The 19,090-nt window shown below is 43.6% G+C and overlaps 1 protein-coding gene across 1 annotated transcript in view; it reads right to left on the bottom strand.

The window, feature by feature from the left end:
- Positions 1 to 18,733, bottom strand: part of stx8 (syntaxin 8) — a 48,187-nt gene extending 29,454 nt beyond the window's left edge. Inside the window, exons 1-6 of the mRNA XM_056408779.1 lie at positions 18,629 to 18,733; positions 17,490 to 17,589; positions 17,302 to 17,396; positions 16,625 to 16,735; positions 12,813 to 12,946; positions 9,711 to 9,803 (exon numbers count right to left, since the gene is read on the bottom strand). Of these exons, the coding sequence (XP_056264754.1) occupies positions 9,711 to 9,803; positions 12,813 to 12,946; positions 16,625 to 16,735; positions 17,302 to 17,396; positions 17,490 to 17,589; positions 18,629 to 18,645 (550 nt within the window). The 5' untranslated portion in view covers positions 18,646 to 18,733. The remainder of the gene's footprint in view (positions 1 to 9,710; positions 9,804 to 12,812; positions 12,947 to 16,624; positions 16,736 to 17,301; positions 17,397 to 17,489; positions 17,590 to 18,628) is intronic.
- Between the last annotated feature and the right edge of the window lie 357 nt (positions 18,734 to 19,090).

Below are 19,090 nucleotides of genomic sequence, written 5' to 3'. Positions count from 1 at the left end.
TCTATTATTAATAAATGACATAAGAATGACAAACCCATTCTAAGTCCTCTGTTGAGAGGCAACTGTTTTACTGGAAGCACACACAAAAATTAAAGTATACTCCAGCTTTGTCTTATAATCGTTAGTTCAGCTTGAAGATATAAAAATGTAATGATGAATTGATCTATATTTAAAACTATGCTAAAACGTTGGATAGGGGTCTTGTAAAGTGCTGCTGCTTCCTTGGGAAACGTGGTTTACAAGCTTTGCCTATATGATATAGGCACGGAATATATCAGCGATATCTTGTGTGTCTGTGAAACGTCTTCCATAAGCAACATCTATGACAAAAAAATAAACCTAATGCTTAGAACATATGGGGTTACTTTAATAATCAAAGCCAGAAAAGATAGTCACTGAATAACATTTCTTTTAAAATTAGAAATAGGAGTGATGGAAAATAAGCTGCTGGCATTGAGCCACTTCGTCAGAAAAACCACATCAGGAAACATTCAGACAACTGTTTTATGTATGAATTTTTCGCTCAATCCACCAGACGTTCACATTCAGATCAGTGACTGATTATTGTACCATTACATGACATTACACAATGAAAGCCAGTGCAATCGCTAAAGAATCTCTTTTGTTCTAACTTCCATCTGAAACACTGAAGAAAGGACACATGAAACCAATCAGGGGCATTAAAAAAAGGTACAACAGTTTGCATTTACAGACAATGAACAAACACAAAGTCTAAAATCCTACTTTCTGTGTGGTAAAAAGGGGGCATCAATCCACTGAGGGAAACAAAAGAAGGCGTGATTGATGAAACGTCTCAATGTTTTTCTTTGGCGTCCAAAAATGTTAATTTCCTTGCTGCGCCTAAACGGGATTATTCATCACTTGGCCGTGGTTGATGTGACCCAAGTCCCTCATCTCATTGTTCGCTCCCTCTTCTTCGTAACTCTATCAGTGAGACACCAACAGGCCTCCGACAGAGATGGATGCCGGGATGGATAGATAGGGAAATAAGGACACAAGGGCTCATGATTGATTGTACCCTTGTTCGGATGCGAGGCTTGGCCTGGTGAATTGCGGTGCATCTTCATTTGGCCATCGTTCCATCCCACATCCCCATCCATGCCTTTTGGGAATATTAAGCCCTCTGAAAACAGATCGAATCTTCATGTAAAAAATGTCATCTATGAGATAGATTATCGAGTAAGGCCGAGTAGATATCAAAATATTATGTTTAAAACTTTATGCATTCCACAAGTGGTTCCATCTGGAAACATCTCAGAACAAATTGGAAACTTAATCTGTTCTCGTTTACCTGCTCAGAAAATCAATGAGAATCGAACTGGTGGCTTTATAACATCGGTATTAGTGGACACGTCCCAGACGGGAAATGAGGGGGATAAACATATGCCACATGCGATGGGATTTAACAGAATAGGATGGAGGGACTGGAGTCCCCCCCGCTGCTACTCCATCAAGCTGTCAGGGCCACGTTACCACGGAGCCCAACCTGTCACTAACTGCACTTGCTGAATAAATGTTATCTAATGTTTAGGGAAAACAAGAAAAACTATTTCAGTGAGAAGCCGAGCGAAAGATCTACAATGTGCTTTTAAAGGATAAAACCACAATGTCAAACTGATTTAAGGGGGAAAATAGGTTAACAATATAAAGATAGAAGCTAAAGCCTATAGATCACATTGTGAAAGTGAATTCAACGTCACCTTGTGACAGACAGAAGACAGTGAAATAAAGGAACAACACTGTTCCTGTGAAGCCGGGTCGTTACAGCCAATGAGCGGAGGGCGGAGTTGGCCAGTGCTACGCTATGATGGGCCGGTCTGTGTTCAAGTGCGCGACCTAGCAAAATGTAAAATCAAAGTATTACCTAACCTATATCAAAGTATTGTCTTTTTTTATCCCGTATTGGGTTTTATTTTGTTTTTCTTACTTTGGTTGCCATGTTGGAATTTGATCAATTGGTAATGGGCATTTGGCAAACTGTTTTCGTATATACAAAATAAATTATAAATTAATCAACGAAATTATACAAATACCAAAATATGCAAATAATCCTTAGGTGCAGCCCGACATACAGTAAATATGAAAAGTGTGGCCTAAGGCAAAAAGAAAAGAAAATTGGATATTCTCAGGCATGGTGAGAGCAGCCTGAAGTTGGCATGTTCTTGTGTAAAATAGACCTAATAACATTAAGAGTGAGTGTGCTCTCCCTCCATCATGTACGCTTCTCAATAATTCCCAAAGTTAAACACCAGCCAGCCGACCTGGTGGTCACACAAAATGATGTCCTCTCGCGCGGCTCATTGCAAGCTCGACATTCCTCCGATGACAACCCCTCTTCTGAGCATCACATCACGACCCTGCGCATTTCCAACGCCGTCTGGAAAACACTACTCACTACTACCAGCCTCGCTGTCAAACGGAGCGAATCAAACAAACAATAAATCAATCTGCAACTCTAACCACGGCGACTTTCTGCCCCGTGCCATCATTAGCGTGGTTTATTTGCTCACCGAGCTGTTTCTAAAAGCAGAAGCGAGCGCAGGGGCTGCGTTCTGCGATGGCTGATGTCACCGTGCTGCAGCCGCCGCTCTCCCCTCTCGCTCCACTGTTTATTTGGAAGTCATTAGTGCTGTCCAGCCTGGGCCAAATACGTGCTCTGCTGACGAAAAAAATCGGTGATCTAATTATTAGCAAGGAGTCCATCACTGGAGCAAAGCCGTTCTGAAGCGGCTGGCTGACTAACAGAGACGACGCTTGGCAGGTAACAAACTTTTACCTTGAGAATAAATGGAGGACAAAGTGCTTTAGAAACACTCCCATTATGAAAAGGTCACTGCAGCAACCATATGTTTTGTTTAAGGGGCCATGCATTATATATTAAGTCCCTCAATAGGAAGTGCGTAATAATGGAAACAACTTTATACTTAATAAAGTTTGATAACGTTATTAAAGTAACAGCGTGTGCGTTGTACTTTTTTTTTGCAACGAAAGGCTGACATTGGCAGAAGCAGACGTTTTAATCCATTATAAAAGATAGTTGATTACATAGAGACATTATTCCCTGACAGTACTCTAATATTGTACATGGATATTAAGTTATTTTAACCGTAGTTGCAGAACTTACTGCATTATATTCACTTTAGCAAAAGGTGATCATAAACCCATACATTATTTACATATGTTGAATCTACCTGCAATGCATAAACTGGGGATGTACCGATACTTTATTTCAGTCCAAGTAAAAGTACTTACAAATACGTGCAAGCCAATGCCAAGTACAGATATGAGTGCTTAATAATACCTTTACCGTGACTTTGAAAACGTAATTTATTTATTTATCTGATGTTACTCAATTTCTGACAAAGAAAATTAAAAAGAGAATATGATGCTGTTGCTGATAGTTTAGTATTTAACAGATCATAGTTTGCAATGGGGATATTAATAATCAACCATAATTCGACAATAAGGATTTCCAGCGATTAATGCAGTCAGCTAAAAAGTGATAAGAAACATTCCAAAAAATAAGTGAAGCTTGTCACTTAAATTACTTCAGCTGATCCACCATGAAAGGTCAGACCACCTCCACGTCGTCGTCGTCGTCGTCGTATGTCTGGCAGACACACAGCTGACAAGCTCGCAGCTAAGCTAATTGATGCGGTGCAGGCTCACTGGGAGAGCGGCTGCATGCGGCCACGGCGGTGCAGGCGGTGGTATCGGGTGCGGTTGTATCGGAACAGTTTTTGAACAAGAGAGTACGAGTCGGACTACATCACTATCCTGGTTTCTGTCTTTAGATATTCGTATTCTGTTAAGCGGGCTGTAGTATTTACAGGGTTATGGTACAAGTTCATTCTGCACTCGATCCCTCTGGATAATAGAGAAAGTCGAGCGAGTGAAAGGCAAAGTTGTTAAAAAAGCAAAGGCTCCATCTGATATGCGTCTCAATGCAAATGAGGGTCCATCTGTCGCCAGCGCCGGATTCACTGGGCACTTTGAGGCTATGACTGGGTTCTCCGTACAGATAGGAGTAATACCAAGCAGTGTGAATAATGTGCAGCAGTTAATGTGAGCACACATCTGCTAGAGCCGTCAGGGGTCATGAGGTCTATTCAAAAATAAAGCCTGGATGTGGACATAAACACAATGGAGCGAACGACAGTGGCGGGGTTCGTATGAGTGCTTCATGTGTGGTGAACTCTGAGGAGCAGATTTATTTTGGCTGGAAACTCCTTCGAACACGGAGAGAATTGGTGGAAAACAGATGAGCTCATCATTCAATCGATTGGTCTAGTGTCCAGTGGCGCCGGATCTCGATGGAGCCGTGAGCGCAGAGATACTCACCTGAAAACGGATACCGCGGACCGGAGGTTTTTACAGAACATGGAGGACGTCACAGCTGCAGCACCTCAACACGTCTCAATGCCCAATCAAGAAGAAGCATAACAATTACGACAACCTCGAAGTCCAGGCACCCAGTTTTTTTTTAAAAGGATAGCGAATCAACGATAATTTTGACAAGCTGGCCACTGTCTGTCACTGAAAAGTGCAAGACATCGACGCAGCCTGAGGTCTTTGTTCCCGACCACAACCGGAGAAATACCAACACCAGAAAAATGAAATTGCTGTTGATCTTTCTCGGGTGGGAAGGGAGACGAGTGCCGATGCAAGCAGCTGGTACACGGCGGACTATTTTCTGCAACATTTAATTTGGAAATGAAAATATACTGTTTGGTAACATCACATAAGAAATATGAAGATGAAACAAAAACTACTTGATGACAGCACATCATTTAACTCGTTTCTTTTTTTAAACACACTAACAATCATGATTGAATTTCCCTCGGTGTTATGACTGGCAAGTTAAATTGGGAAAATCTTCAGCATGCAGTGGATTCACGTTGTGAAGCCGTAACGCAGACTGAGATGAGGCAATCGGCCTTCTTCCTCGGATTCTACATCTTAGTCCACCCTGACCCAGATGAGTCTGACTGGGGGCTTTGGGTTCATCGCTAAACCTCTGAAAAGGGTCATCTTCCTCGCTGACCTCGGCCGGATTTGCTTCCCGAAAAAGGAAATGACTGCAACCTCCACTGCACTTGGGTCATGAGCTAAACTTGAGGGAGATAAACTACAAAGAGCTTAAACTATTTATAGGAAAACACTGCTACAGTACAGTGATCAGGGGGAAAAGGAACCCTGCGAGACAGAAAGACAGTCGGACGCCAAGGTTACGCGCCAACTGTCAAGATCAACAAAGGGCCGTGCCAATCCCCTGCTTTATAACTTAAATCTATTTTCCCTGCCTCTCCGAAAACATTAAACTATCCTATTACTTTTGACATTGTCGATTTTGACATTTAATACGAGTAAGAAATGCAGCACCCACAAAGCTGTCTCTTGCAATAGTATTAACTACTCATGTAGGCACTAAGTCTCAAAGAAAAACAGTCATTTTTAATTTCTGTTGAATGCAGAAAATGGGATTTGAATGAGATTCTGGAAAGAAAAAACAGCACCTGGGACACTTTAAACATTTGAATCTATGCAGAGTTAATGCTGCAATAACAAAGACATAAAACCCAAGAATACAAAAGCCACGTTCCTCACATACTCCATTAACTGAGAGAGAGAGAGAGAGAGAGAGAGAGAGCGTTCAACTGAGAAATCACAGCACTCTCTTCATACTTGAATAATATGCAATAAATACAACTGCTATAGCAACAGTACGACTACACAGTAGCGTGGTATGCCCAGAGGAACACCAGAGGGGAAAACGAGCCTCGTCACTTTTCGTCAAACGACATGAAAAACGCCAGGAAGCTGTTGGGTGGTGGAATGCACTGCCAACAAGGTGAAGAACCCAGAACATCCATCCATCCATTATCCAAACCGCTTATCCTTCTTTAGGGTCGCGGGGCGCTGGAGCCAATCCCAGCTGACATTGGGCGAAGGCAGGGTTCACCCTGAACGGGTCGCCAGTCCATCTCAGGGCTCGAACCCAGAACAATGTTTTTTTTATAGGCCACCAAATCAAAAACATTGAGGAAAAAGGCAAGGAGACGCGAGGCTTGAGCCTGAAAGATTTAGGGTAAAGCATTCTGTCTAAAATGTCTCATTTGGGCTAACTTTATTCCTGTAGGTTAAGCCAAAGCATTTTGACAGTATGACTCTTGTGTTATCATGGAATGTGGATACATCATAAAAGCTATGTGTGTCTGCGAAGTTAGCCAATCGCAGTAACACGTAGCAAACATTAGCTCGCTAGCAGCTAACTTATCAGCGTTTTTGGTTATCCACCCCCTGGTAGACGTAGTGCGCTAAAATAATCCTTTGATATGCTGAATTGTGATGTGTTTTAGCTAACGACAGACGTTTTTTTCTCAGTGTTTTGGCCCTTAGTTGCATATCGCCGCGCCGATTGTTTTTCCCTCGCGTGGGCATGGTCTTTTGAGCGTGACGCGCTGCACTGTGTTTATAAAGTAAAGAAATAAAAATAAGTTTTGACAATACATTTGAACTAAAAATACGTTTTGGTTTCTAGTATAAGGCCCCGTTTACACGATGGGAAAACGCATATATTTTCATGCGTTTTGGCCTTTCATTTACACAAAAACGGAGGTTTTATCACGGAAAACGATCATTTCTGAAATCTCCGTTTTTGTGTTTGCGTGTGAACGAGGTCAAACGGAGTTTTAGGTTGTCAAACGTCACAGTATGCGACTAAAAATGCTTCACGTCATGTGAGCGTCCGATGTTTACAGTTAGTTAGGCCGCTCCTACCAGGGTTGCCAGGTCTGTGTGTACCAGCCCAATATCAGAACTCAAAATATGCCCGTGCCAAACCATATACACTGCTTTTAAAGTGTGTGTATGTGGACGTGTCCAATTGTCCATGTGTGTACGCGCTGATCTGGAGTCAGTTTGGTAGGATTTGTGTATAAATAAATTATTTCATTTAAAATATGGATTTTTATTTAAAGATATTCGTGTAATTTGCTTGCAAAATAGGTCTACCCGAACCAGCGGACAACAAATTCAACCCGCGGCAACACTTCAAAAGTAGCCCAATTCCGCGGGAAAATCATGGACCTGGCAACACTGGCTCCTACGTCCAGTGTCGACTGCCTTCATTTTCGTTGTCAGGTGCGCCCGAGTTATTTCCTCCTTGACATGAGGAAGCTCCTTGGATGTCTCGAGTCTTGAGAATTCTGATTGGTTTGCATGTCTTTATCCTTCTCGTTACACTGCCGACTACAGGTTTGGCATAGTTATGATGGCGCCCGGCGTGTATCGGTCCATATAAACAGAAACTTTTTTGAAAACGACCTTGTGTGTACGACGTTATTTTTGAAAACGGAGGGGCAGAAATCTTCGTTTCTGTAAATACCCGGCTATGTGTAAACGTGGCCTTAGACTGAAAACAAGCAGAGTTAACACTAACACAAAGGTCTTACACATGAGTGCAGCATTCTGTCGAGACCCTTCAGAACTTTGGAGTGTGTGCAACGCGAGTCGCTCTCCATCAAAACTTGCAAGTTTCTCCAAAACCCCTAAATCAGGCTTAAGGACTACACCAGAGGTCACCAGCTCCACATCTACACGTGCGATATATCACTCTCCATCCTACGAAACACAAAGGACCCGAGATGTCGCCCATAACTCAGCATGAGAGGATGCAGAAGAGACACGGAGATGGGAGAAGCGGGGAAAGGGTTTATAAAACAAGAGTCTGTTGAGAAGAGGCAACGGAGAGCGGGGAGTGAGATGAGAGATGGAGGGGCAGTAAAGGTCCCACAAACGGGAAGACGCAAAAGGGAAGTAAAGAAAATCTGTGGAAGGCCAGAGCCCTGTGAATCATTGCCTGGTGTCAGCAGGCCTCGTGAACCTGAGGTTTGGCCATAAATTGTGGCGAAACTGCGAGGAAAGAGGAAACTCTCCGTCTACACTTCAACAGTCTGCGTGGACAAAGAGACCGGATGCACTGCATGCGCCACAAATAGCTCTTGTAACTAACAAAACGCAGTTTATATATACAATATACATATAGATATTTATATATAAACATTTATACACATACATGGTTTTATCATAATAGCCATAAACTAAGATAAAAAATTTTTTTTTTTACTTGTTCGGGTTGGCTTTCACCAAATAGAGCCAGATGGCTTCGATATTTTGAGTCATTACAAAAAAAGTGAAGAGAGTTGAGTTCCCATCGGATTCCTATCTCAGAGTCATGTGGGCTCTGGACACAGGAGCAGTAACAAGCCATCGTTTCCAGGGCCACAGCCATCTGCCTTCTCTCGCTTACTTGCAGTGTGATTCCCGCTTACGGCTCTCCCATCGCCCCAATTCAGGTTCATATTATTGGAAACACTGACATCAAGCTGAAAGAACGCGAAGAGAAACACGCCGGTCGGGGCGTCGGAGCGTTGATCCGTCTCTCGTTCGATACGGTACCGGCGAGAGCGGCGCTAAAACAATCCGCCTTCCCTTTCTTTCTCTTCCAGTCCCCCATCAGCGTCGACAGAAACATCTGCCATTCCTTCCCAGCACAAGGGCCGGTCATGTGTTTCCACGCCGAGATCAATCGGTTATCCAACCTCGTGGGCTTGTTTGGGTACAACTGCTCAGACAGGATATGACAGTGCAACGCCTTCTTTCCCCAACTGGAGGCCGGGAAGAGAGAGACAATAACTGGGCTGGACGGTGTGCGTGAGACGACTGCTCGTCAGGGACCTCCTCTGAGGTCGATGTCAACGCGTTTACACTTTGTTTTATAAAGTCTCCGTTGAGATTTCTTCCGAATGACACAGCAGCCAATAGCAGCACAGTCTACTAATTGCCGAAGCCCCGAGGCTGATGGAGCAATATCAAGTCTTGAGTTCCCTCTAAAGACACAGATGCCCCCTCCACAGTGCCACTCAGCCTCACCGCTACCTTATTACCGATGTGGGCTAATTCATCCACTCCCCTCCACTCTTTTTATTGACTAGCGGTTCCGGAACTGTGAAGTTCCTTTCCCCCGATTGACAGACAACAAGCTGACAGACTAATGCACGTTTTGGGCTCGCTGTTACAAACATTAGAGATAAAAGAAAAAGAAGAAAAAAGGTAAAACGACAGGAATACATGTATGCATCCTCTTAGTAAGGTAACACTCTCGGGCCGCGGCCTGCCAACTGAGAGCGGGATGCATTAAAGGATCTAATTGTCCCCCGGTAGACAGATGATCGTCCCAAAAGTATTGTGTCTCGAATGCCGCCTGTGAGCATAAAAAATAAAAAAAATGTCTGGGGAAATGCACTCCGTTCTGTGTGGCGCGTTCTACTTGCGATGGAAGGTATTTATGGCCTGAAGAGAGGCATCTAGTCAGAAAGGCATTTACTCAAAAGCACCATTAATCACCGAGCGGATCTGATTCCAGAACACGCTGCTTTAATGCAACATGGAGATGCTGTGAAGTGTGAGGGCGCGTGTGTGTGTGTGTGTGTGTGTGTGTGTGTGGTTATGTCAGTGTTGCGGTGGTGTGAGGGAGTATCGGCGTCCAGCAAGTTACACGAGGCGAGTCATTCCGTCGCAGAACAAGTATGTCTGATTCACACAGCAGTGTGTAATGTGCATGGAATGCTTTCTTCTTTTTTGGGGGGGACGAATACGTACAGACGCACATGCAAGTTCAAGTTTACCGTTCTGTTCGTCCAGCTCGTTGCCGATGTCCCGGCCCATTATCTTCTGTCTGTTGATGACGGCTGCTATCGCATCCAAGCCCGCATCCTGGACTGTGAAGAGAGACAGAAAATAGAAACTTGAACAAAAGGCGGCGAAAGAGGAGCAGCAAAGGGAGAGAAAAAAAGACCCGGTGTGTGATGTCAACTCTAGCGGTGGGGTAGGACAAACAATAAAGTAAACGTTTGGAGAAGGCAAATTGACAGACGAGAGCAATGTAATAACACAGGGTGTCTACAGGAATAAACAAGTGAAATTTAAGACTTTTTAAGACCACGTTTAAATAAAATTTAAGACCTTAACTTGTGATGGAAATACAAATCAAAAACATATGGAAATATACATTAATCTAAACACACTGATGTTTGTTCAAAATGAACAGTATGGTGTAATGCGAAAGGATAACACAAAAATGTCATTGCTGTTGTAAATTATATTTATTAATATAACATTTTCAGAACATTTAGGTCCCATGAACAAATGCTTATAACATCAAGTAAATATATTTAAAAAAATACAAGCAACATAGTTCCTTTTGAACAAAAAACTCTATAAAATAACATAAATAACAATTCCAGCTTCTTTTAAAATGCAAATACATTTACATAATAGAATGTATGTGTGTGTGTGAGTGAGTGAGTTCTCATGTCTCTATGTGATGGATGTTTGTGCACAGGTTCATACGTCTACTCCTGAGCTTTTGTGAATATACTAGGAAAACAATCCTTTTCAAACTATATGAATAAAAAAAACTTCCAGTTGACATTTGGTCCATTCTCCTGGAAAAAAGAAAGAAAAGGCAGACATTAGCCAAACAACAGTCACCACATCTCTTATGACACCACCACTTTAATGTCAGACTGGATAAATATGAATGAAAACTATTTTTACAAATTAAGCAACGCGAGTCATCTCTTGAGCCTAGTGTATACTATGTAGACATATTGACAGGTAAACACCACTCTACTACCATTCTAAAACTATTTTGTGTTAGTCTAATTAATGTGTAGTGCGCCTATGCATAGCTGTTATTAACTTGACACATGAGTAAAGCTTAACTATATGATACACATACTCATATACATGAGGATAGTTAATACATATATATTTATGGCAGACTTACTTTGAGATGCTGAAGTAGGTCCTGGTGTCATGGCCCATGAGCTCCACAGGATCCTGAGGGGACCTGGTCATTTCACCAATAGCGCACATGAAGTCCAGCTGTCTGCTCGCGGTGGTCTGGTCCAGAGTCTCGTGGAACAGAATGAAGAACGCACTGCAGCGTTGGACTTCGGTGATGAGCTCTTTGTTGCAAGGCGCTGGATTTCCTCCGGTGACCTCCAGCGTTGTAGCGTTGACGCGTGCTGGCGTCGTTGCTGGCGGCGGAGCAGGAGCTAGCGGCGGAGCAGGAGCTAGCCCCGCGGGCTGCTGGCGGCCTTCGCTAGTCTCTGTGCTTCTTGCTCTGCACGTGAGATTCCACCGCTGGAAAGTCTCCCAACACACAACGCAGCTTCAGAAGCATTTCACCCACCGGAACCAGAAACACTCGTTCTTTTCTAGCCATTTGTTGTTGAACTTGCATCCCCCCCATGTTTTCTAAAGTAGCCGATGCTTCACGTTGTAGGGGATTGATAGGACCGAATACGCGGGGCCCCTTTAAGAGAAGGGGCGTGGCCCCGGTGACACCAGAGACACCGCAGAGCGACCGGAGCAAAATATTAGACCTGGCGGAACAGATTGCCTCATATTCGCAGTGACATGACACCCAAAAAATGTAAGACCAATCCAATCTGAATTTAAGACAATTTAAGACTTTTTAAGGCCTTATTTTTTGGAAAAGCAATTTAAGACTTTTTAAGACTTTTTAAGGGTCCGCGGACACCCTGTAACAGTGCAACGCACTTGTGATATGATGAGGCAACTATTTGGGAAATAGGAATGACTTGGCTCACAGTGCCTCTCCCGAGTCATTCAGCACTTTACCCCACTCAGCCGTGCTCCTGTTATTGTAACTGCGGCGGGCAAAAACAGTGAAGCTGAAAGCAAAGAAAAGTACTCCCAAGTTTGACACGCTCTCTTCCACTGGAATCTTTTTTTTAAACTTTTTTTTTTTATGACTGCAGGTTCAGGCGCTCGCCATTACCCAGCTCCACCAGAAATCCCCACGGGGGACCAGAAAAAAACCTCCATGTGGTTCGGTTCTCACCGTCTTAAGAGGAATCTGTGATCCCCCATTGACAAGAACCAGAGACGGAGCAATGAAGTGCCACTCGGAATCAGGTGAACTGATGTCAAGTCACGTCAGAGCCCTTCGGGGGAGTCGGAGGGGGAAAAGCAGGCGTGGGCTTTCAATGTGTCTTTGAGACGTGAATTACGATGATCATCTTGTTATATGTTAGCATATGCCAGCAGAGCCCGTCCTAGGTTAACCCTTGTGTTGCCTTAGGGTCATTTTGACCCGAATCAATATTACACCCTCCCCCCGTTTAGGATTAATTTGACCCCATTCAATGTTTAATGTCGGTGTTCTTTCGGTAGTCAACAAACAAACATAAAGTGCCTCACACTTAAACTTGGAAAACAATATTAATTCTAATAATTTTCTGGAGGTTTTAATTGCTGGTGTCAAATTGAACCCAAAGGGTAAAATATGTTAGTAAATATAAAGGTAACAGGAGGGTGAAACATTGAATCGGGTCAAAATGACCCATAGGCGGGGGGAGGGTGTAATATTGATTCGGGTCAAAATGACCCGAAGGCAACACAAGGGTTAAGACATCTTTCGAACGCCTTAAAATATATAATGTTAAAGGGATAATATTATTATTTTTACACGACCGCTACTTGTTGAAGAGGAATAAATAAGGGCAAACATGAGATACAATTATTATCCTCATGATGCAGGAAATTGTCAACGCTATGGATGGTTGCAATGCCCATATTTGGTCTCGACGGCAACCAAATTGAAAAGAAGCCTTGAGAAGACTTGACACCTTCATGCAATGAAGCTCCGACTGGCTTTTAGGTAGTAGACCGGCGCTAAGCAAGCTACGGGTCGTTACCTTCGATGATTCGTTGTTGCTGCTGCTTGATCTCTCCGAAGGTCAGCCCTTGGGTCTCCTCCGATTCGTTGACCAGCCAGGGGTTGGCCGCAACGCCTCCGCTCGTTCCCGCCCCGGGGGCCATCAACGTCGACCTGGGAGACACCATCGTAACAACACTCATTAAAAAAAACATTAGATTTTTCATCTATTTCGTTCTGGTGCCTATGAACTTACTGTTCCTACCAAAGAGCAGAGCGGCAGCTGTTAAAGTAACAAAGACGAAACATCGAACAGTGTGCTCCGTCTGTAAAGTAAATGACAAAATGCCCTTTATTTAGCTGAAAATCACCATTCCGGCACACAAGTCCAAAACACTCATCGAGCATGGGAGACTTTTTAGCTGCGTACGTAAACACGGTCGATATGCCCGGTCGGCACATCTGCACAACCTCTTGCAGCAAACACATCTGTACAGGGCATGTTACTTTTTCAGATACTTTCATTCTTTTGGAGCATTTTATGACAACGAAAACCCTTCAGATCACAGCGGAGCGCATTTACCCACTTTGTCTTTTAAGTTTGTTGAATGATTAAGGAGGACCAGGTTAGCCGGCGCGTTAATCTTTCACAGGACTGTGGACTGCTGGGGAGGTTCGGCCCTGACGAAGTGACAGAGCGGAGAGAGAGCTCTCCGTCCTGTGCCGAACACCGCCGGGCGCTTCAGAAAGCTATTCTTCCGCTAATAGCTTAAAGCTGCGTTTCAGCTTTCAACCCGTCGTGCCGTGACGGGGTTCACAATCTCTGCGTGAGGTCGGATTTAACCGCGTACGCTGGGAGCGAGTCGCCTGCTGGCTGAGCTCGGGGAAAGTGACCGGGGCCACATGTCGCGCCACGACTGAACTTTGCTGCTGCGGGTTCTGCGGCGAGACATAATGCATTCTTTTGTTCGCACATTTGAACCCAATGCTTCAAATTAAAAAGCGAGAGCTGTTTCTCTTCTGTTTTTTTTATTTTTTTATTTGCACGAGCACTGCTAAGCTAGCTAGCTCAGGGCTAGGTGAGACACAGCATGGCATTTGGTCTAATGTGTGATATCTACGAGGCTGTGTGCCAGTCAGCCACTTCCTTTTCGCAAAAGAAGTGACCAGTGTGTGAAGATACAATTAACCAGCCGGTGGGGGAGCGGCAAAATCAGTCGGGCACATCTCTTGGCAGCCGCGAGGCGCTAAGACTGCCGCCACCGGGGCCTGAGCACCCGGTCCTGACTTGAATGACTTGGACAGGGAAGATTTAACTAATTGCAACTATTTCCAGTGCAATCAGATGCAAAGGAAAGGTTAGTGAACAATGATGGAGAGGTGGGTGACGGGGCGAACAGAGCCTTCAAACGGAGGCGCCATGTCCTTCGTTTGCCTCGTCTGAAATGGAGATGCTGAGAATGTATTGTTTCAGGGACAGATTAAAGTCTCCTCTGTAACCTCTATTCCTTTTCTTCTACCCAAGATTTTAAAAAAAGAAAAGAAGAGTGGCTTAGATTATCCAAGCATGGCCAATCCACCCCCCTCCCTCACTCACTCTGTCCTAGGAGACCACACAGTGGGAAAGGGTCCTACCCACAAGTCAAAATTACCTACCACATATCACAATTAAAGTTAGGTCCGACTGAGGAAACTTATTTGTTTTAACATACGACCACATGATTGCAGTTTGCCAAGCAAATATATTAGCAAATGTCAGTCGAGATTTCATTCTTCGTTTTTTACTGGGCCTTTTATGTAATTGGGTGTGTGGCCTGTTGAAAAAGATGAAAGCGCCTGCAAAGCACCGCCAAGTAGATCAATCCCCAACAACCAAAAGCTGGTGAGAGTTATCTGGGAAAAGGCCGTCGTATCGTCAAGACGTCAATTGAAAGGGATTTTTTCTAATCTGGTTCCACTGATCAGATGGAACGGCGACGCTGGGTTTGATTCAACGCTCGTTTCGGCCACCCATCAAAAGTCCTCGCACAAAGTCGACACGCTGTGCTGTCCAGCAACCCCGAAAACACACATTTACAGGGCAGACCCAAGGAGCTGGTGGGGCTTGCACAACATGACACAGTTTCCTCTTCCTGTCCAAACAAATATCACGCGGGCCAGACCGGGTCAGACATTAGACAAAGTAATGACTGCTGTCACGTTGACATGACGGAGGGGGAGACAAGCTGTGGCATGCAGCTCTTTGATCGGCTCCGCAAGCACAGGAGAGTTACAGACTGTAAACCCACTGCGTCCATCGTTGTTCATCAAGACACGCACACTTGCATTCGTATGATTGAGTGTGTGTGTGTGTGTGTGTGTGTGTGTGTGTGTGTGTGTGTGTGTGTGTGTGTGTGTGTGTGCGTGCGTGTGTGTGTCCGTCTCAGGAGGTGTGATCAGCAGTGCGAAGCGAGATATTTCGCCTAATGAAAAAGAATTAGGCGTGAAGTTAAGCGGCCTGTCCAAATGGCAGCGAGACGGACTTCCTTCCGAGTGACAGCACAGGGAGAGGTCACGGCACATGGGTCGTACCGGATGTACAAAGACTCTCGGAGGGAGTCAGTGACCGGTGACGTCTCATCAAAGCGGAGAACAGAGCCCATGGCCTCTCTGGTCAAGGACACAGACAAGAGGATGAGGATTCATTATTTTTAATTGGGCGTCCAGCACTCTGACACTGACTGACGGAGACTCAGGGTCGAGAAATATCCCGCAATTTTCTATTTGAGCAACAAGCTGGCTGGCTCTGAATATCTTTCCAAATGAATGTGCGCTAAAAAGGCACCACAAAAGTACCACATTGGTCAAAGATGTGTTACGGTTCACCCAAACTTTGGACATTTTGATCTAATTGGCTGATTGTCTTTGGCTACATCCAAACTCTTCTGTATTTAATTATTCTACCTCTGTCAACATGTGGAGGACACAAGCTGCTGTTGTGTCCAGCGGTATTAGAAGCCCTGAGGAGGGGATGTTTGACGTCTGGGTTGGCCTTGAGGAGGAGTGACGGACACAAAACAAAGAGTGTTCCTTTGCTTATCAATGCTTTTGTTGTTGTTGTTGTTCCGCACAACTATTATAAAGTTGACAAAGAAACTGTAAAGGAACTAAAGCATAAATGCTCTCCAGTGCAACAGAGACTTCCAGCCACCCGGCAGAGCTACGAGTGTGAGAAGAGACAACAAAACCAAAGGGACAAAATGTATTGACCCATGATCAAGTAAACTTCATGTAGTGTATTATTGAGAGAGAAAGAGAGAAACAGAGAGAGAGAAAGAAAGAGAGAGAGAAACAGAGAGAAAAAGAGAGAAACAGAGAGCTACAGACTTGTAACTAAGTTAGAAAAATACAACTTTCCACTAAATGTGACTGCTTAACCCTTGTGTTTCCTTAGGGTCATTTTGACCCGAATCAATATTACATCCTCCCCCCGCTTTAGGATTAATTTGACCCCATTCAATGTTTAATGTCGGTGTTCTTTCGGTAGTCAACAAACAAACATAAAGTGCCTCACACTTAAACTTGGAAAACAATATTAATTCTAATAATGTTCTGGAGGTTTTAATTGCTGGCGTCAAATTGAACCCAAAGGGTAAAATATGTTCGTAAATATAAAGGTAACAGGAAGGTGAAACATTGAATCGGGTCAAAATGACCCATAGGCGGGGGGTGGGTGTAATATTGATTCGGGTCAAAATGACCCTAAGGCAACACAAGGGTTAAGGGTATGTTTGGGAAATATGGAAACAGATTTGAAAACCTATTATTATTATTATCATAGCTTGCCCAGTGTACAGAGTGAATCTTAAATACCTGGAAGATTCAGGCTCCACGAAGTCTCCCTTGAAAGTGGCATTGAGCTGCTTCTCTCTGGTTAGCAGGTCGTCGATAAGGTTCTGCCTCCTATCAGCTTCGGACTGCATTCTGATGAAGCCATGTCAAGGTCATGCACAAAGGTCAACATCGCTGAAACCACCTCAGATGGCCCTGACACTTTTCGTTGGGCCAGTTTGGAATTAAGCCATGAGCACAGAAACAGTTCTAAACTAGAACGGCCACTCGGTAGAGTGCATACCTTCGCATATCACAAGATTGGGCATTGAATTATGAACATTTTGGCATTAGTTGCATGCCAATTGGATAAAAATTGACTATGGTAAAAAGAAGATTTTGACCTTTTCATGACCTTGACCTTTGACCCGATCAATCCCAAAATCTAATCAAATGGTCCCCGGATAATAACCAATCATCCCACCAAATTTCATGCGATTCGGTTTAATACTTTTTTAGTTATGCGAGTAACACCCATACAAATAAATGAATAAATACATGGCGATCAAAACATAACCTTCCGCATTTTCAATGCAAAGGTAATCAGGGCAGAGCTTTTACTTAACACTCTCACGCCCTCTATGGGAAGACAACTGCTACTGCACGCAAGAGGAACCCTCCAGCGCAAAAGCGTGGGACATTCTCAGAAGAAAGGATACAGGCGCTGGCTTGATGATGCTCGCAACAACCCCTCTTTAAGTTGGGCAATATTCTGCTTGAGCTTTTGCAAGGATGCCCGCAGTGTCATGTTGATCTGAAAAGACAGAAGATATTCACACGGACTTGCTACTAAAGAAACCTGACTGCATCTGGGGACACATCTTTGTTTGTGAACACAACACCGTACCTTTGCAGGGTTCCCCCCTGTTCTCTGCTGCCTGTTGCGCTCCTGAATGTTTTCTGCCGTTTCCTGCGCCAGGCGACAAGTGGCGTCATAATTCTGTAACCTGTAGATCAATGAGCGGGATAGAGATGTCATTCAAGGATCATGTATTCTCATTATTCAACACAGGGATCCACAACTAAATCCAGTTGAAGCCCATGTGTAATACATGACAAAGCAGACAAAACAAAAACAGTTGTGCATTCCTGTAGTTTTCATTTCTTTCTTTTAAATGTGCATCACAAGGAATGTAAACAACAGCAACAGGACAGATACTATCTGACATCTGCACATACAACATTTAGGGAAACCTGTTAATTGACTTGGAATTCCTGACTCGTGACAGACAGTTGGCATAGACGAATGACAGAGCCACATGAGTTAAGTGGTTAATGTGCACAAAACCAAATGCTCCATCGCCGATCATTGGATTTGTACAGGGTGAAGATGTATCCGTTTCCTGCAACTTACGACAAATATGTATTTTACTAAAGTACAGTATATTACAAACTAGTTCGGATTTTTCTAGCCCATAATGTCCAGCTCTCAGACTGCCAGAGGGCTGCGTGGAACTCGTTAGTCGTTTCTGATGCTGGGCTTTTTAATGTTGTTGAAAAATATGACCGAAAAGGAGGAAGCACCACTGACTGACTGACATTATTCAATACAGAGCAAATGCATTGCAGTGTAGTGCGTGTTAGTCATTAACGTTTAGTATTATGGCGTGAAACGTCCGAGACACACAGCCGCATTCATCACGTGACATGATTGTTTAGCATTAGGTTCTGTTGACGTGACCGAGCTTCAGTCTGAAAAATAAATTCTGGTTATTAAAAGGCTTTTAAAAAAACACGTATTTCCTCGGTCTGATCCAGTAGCGCATTACTGACGTTACATTTAGTTCAGTAATCATCGCAAAGGCTTATTAAAGTGCGAGTGTTGTATTTGTTCAACGTTCATCTTGGAAGGGAAGAGCTCACGACCCGCGTTTAGCTAGCAGAGAGTAATCGAGCTGGGTTAAGTTATGACCGGCAATAGAACCATTCGTTGTACTTATAATACATTTGAGATAATTTATGCTCGCCTCTGAACACATTGCTTACCACGGGTCATGAGACATTGTGATAACAGTTGGCTACGACGAGAAAATCCACTTGTTTTGACCATCCGGTCAGTAATCACCAGCAAACTGTTTCTTGTTTTGGTATGACGTCACGACGGCACGATGCGAGGGACAATCTTCAAAACAAAATCTATTAAAAATGGATGAAATCAAACACTGTGAACAAATGTACCAGGCAAGGCCATATTGACAATAAGTAAAGATAGATATTAGTATATGTACAGAATACACATAAATAAACGTAATTATTCCATCAGTCGATTAATAAATCCTCACATAGCATGTACAATACTAAACATAGCAAATCACGCATCCTAAAGTGTATAGATGATTCTGAAAGTATTAATAATAATACAAAATTCCGTCTTAGTCAAAACTCGAAAACGTAGAAATTCGGTATTGGATTTTTATAACCAAGGGTTAACGAGTGTTTCTGATGTTT

Source organism: Pseudoliparis swirei, chromosome 24 (genome assembly GCF_029220125.1).
Source record: "Pseudoliparis swirei isolate HS2019 ecotype Mariana Trench chromosome 24, NWPU_hadal_v1, whole genome shotgun sequence".
NCBI classification, from domain to species: Eukaryota; Metazoa; Chordata; class Actinopteri; order Perciformes; family Liparidae; genus Pseudoliparis; species Pseudoliparis swirei.
This window is presented reverse-complemented; position numbering and strand designations above follow the sequence as displayed.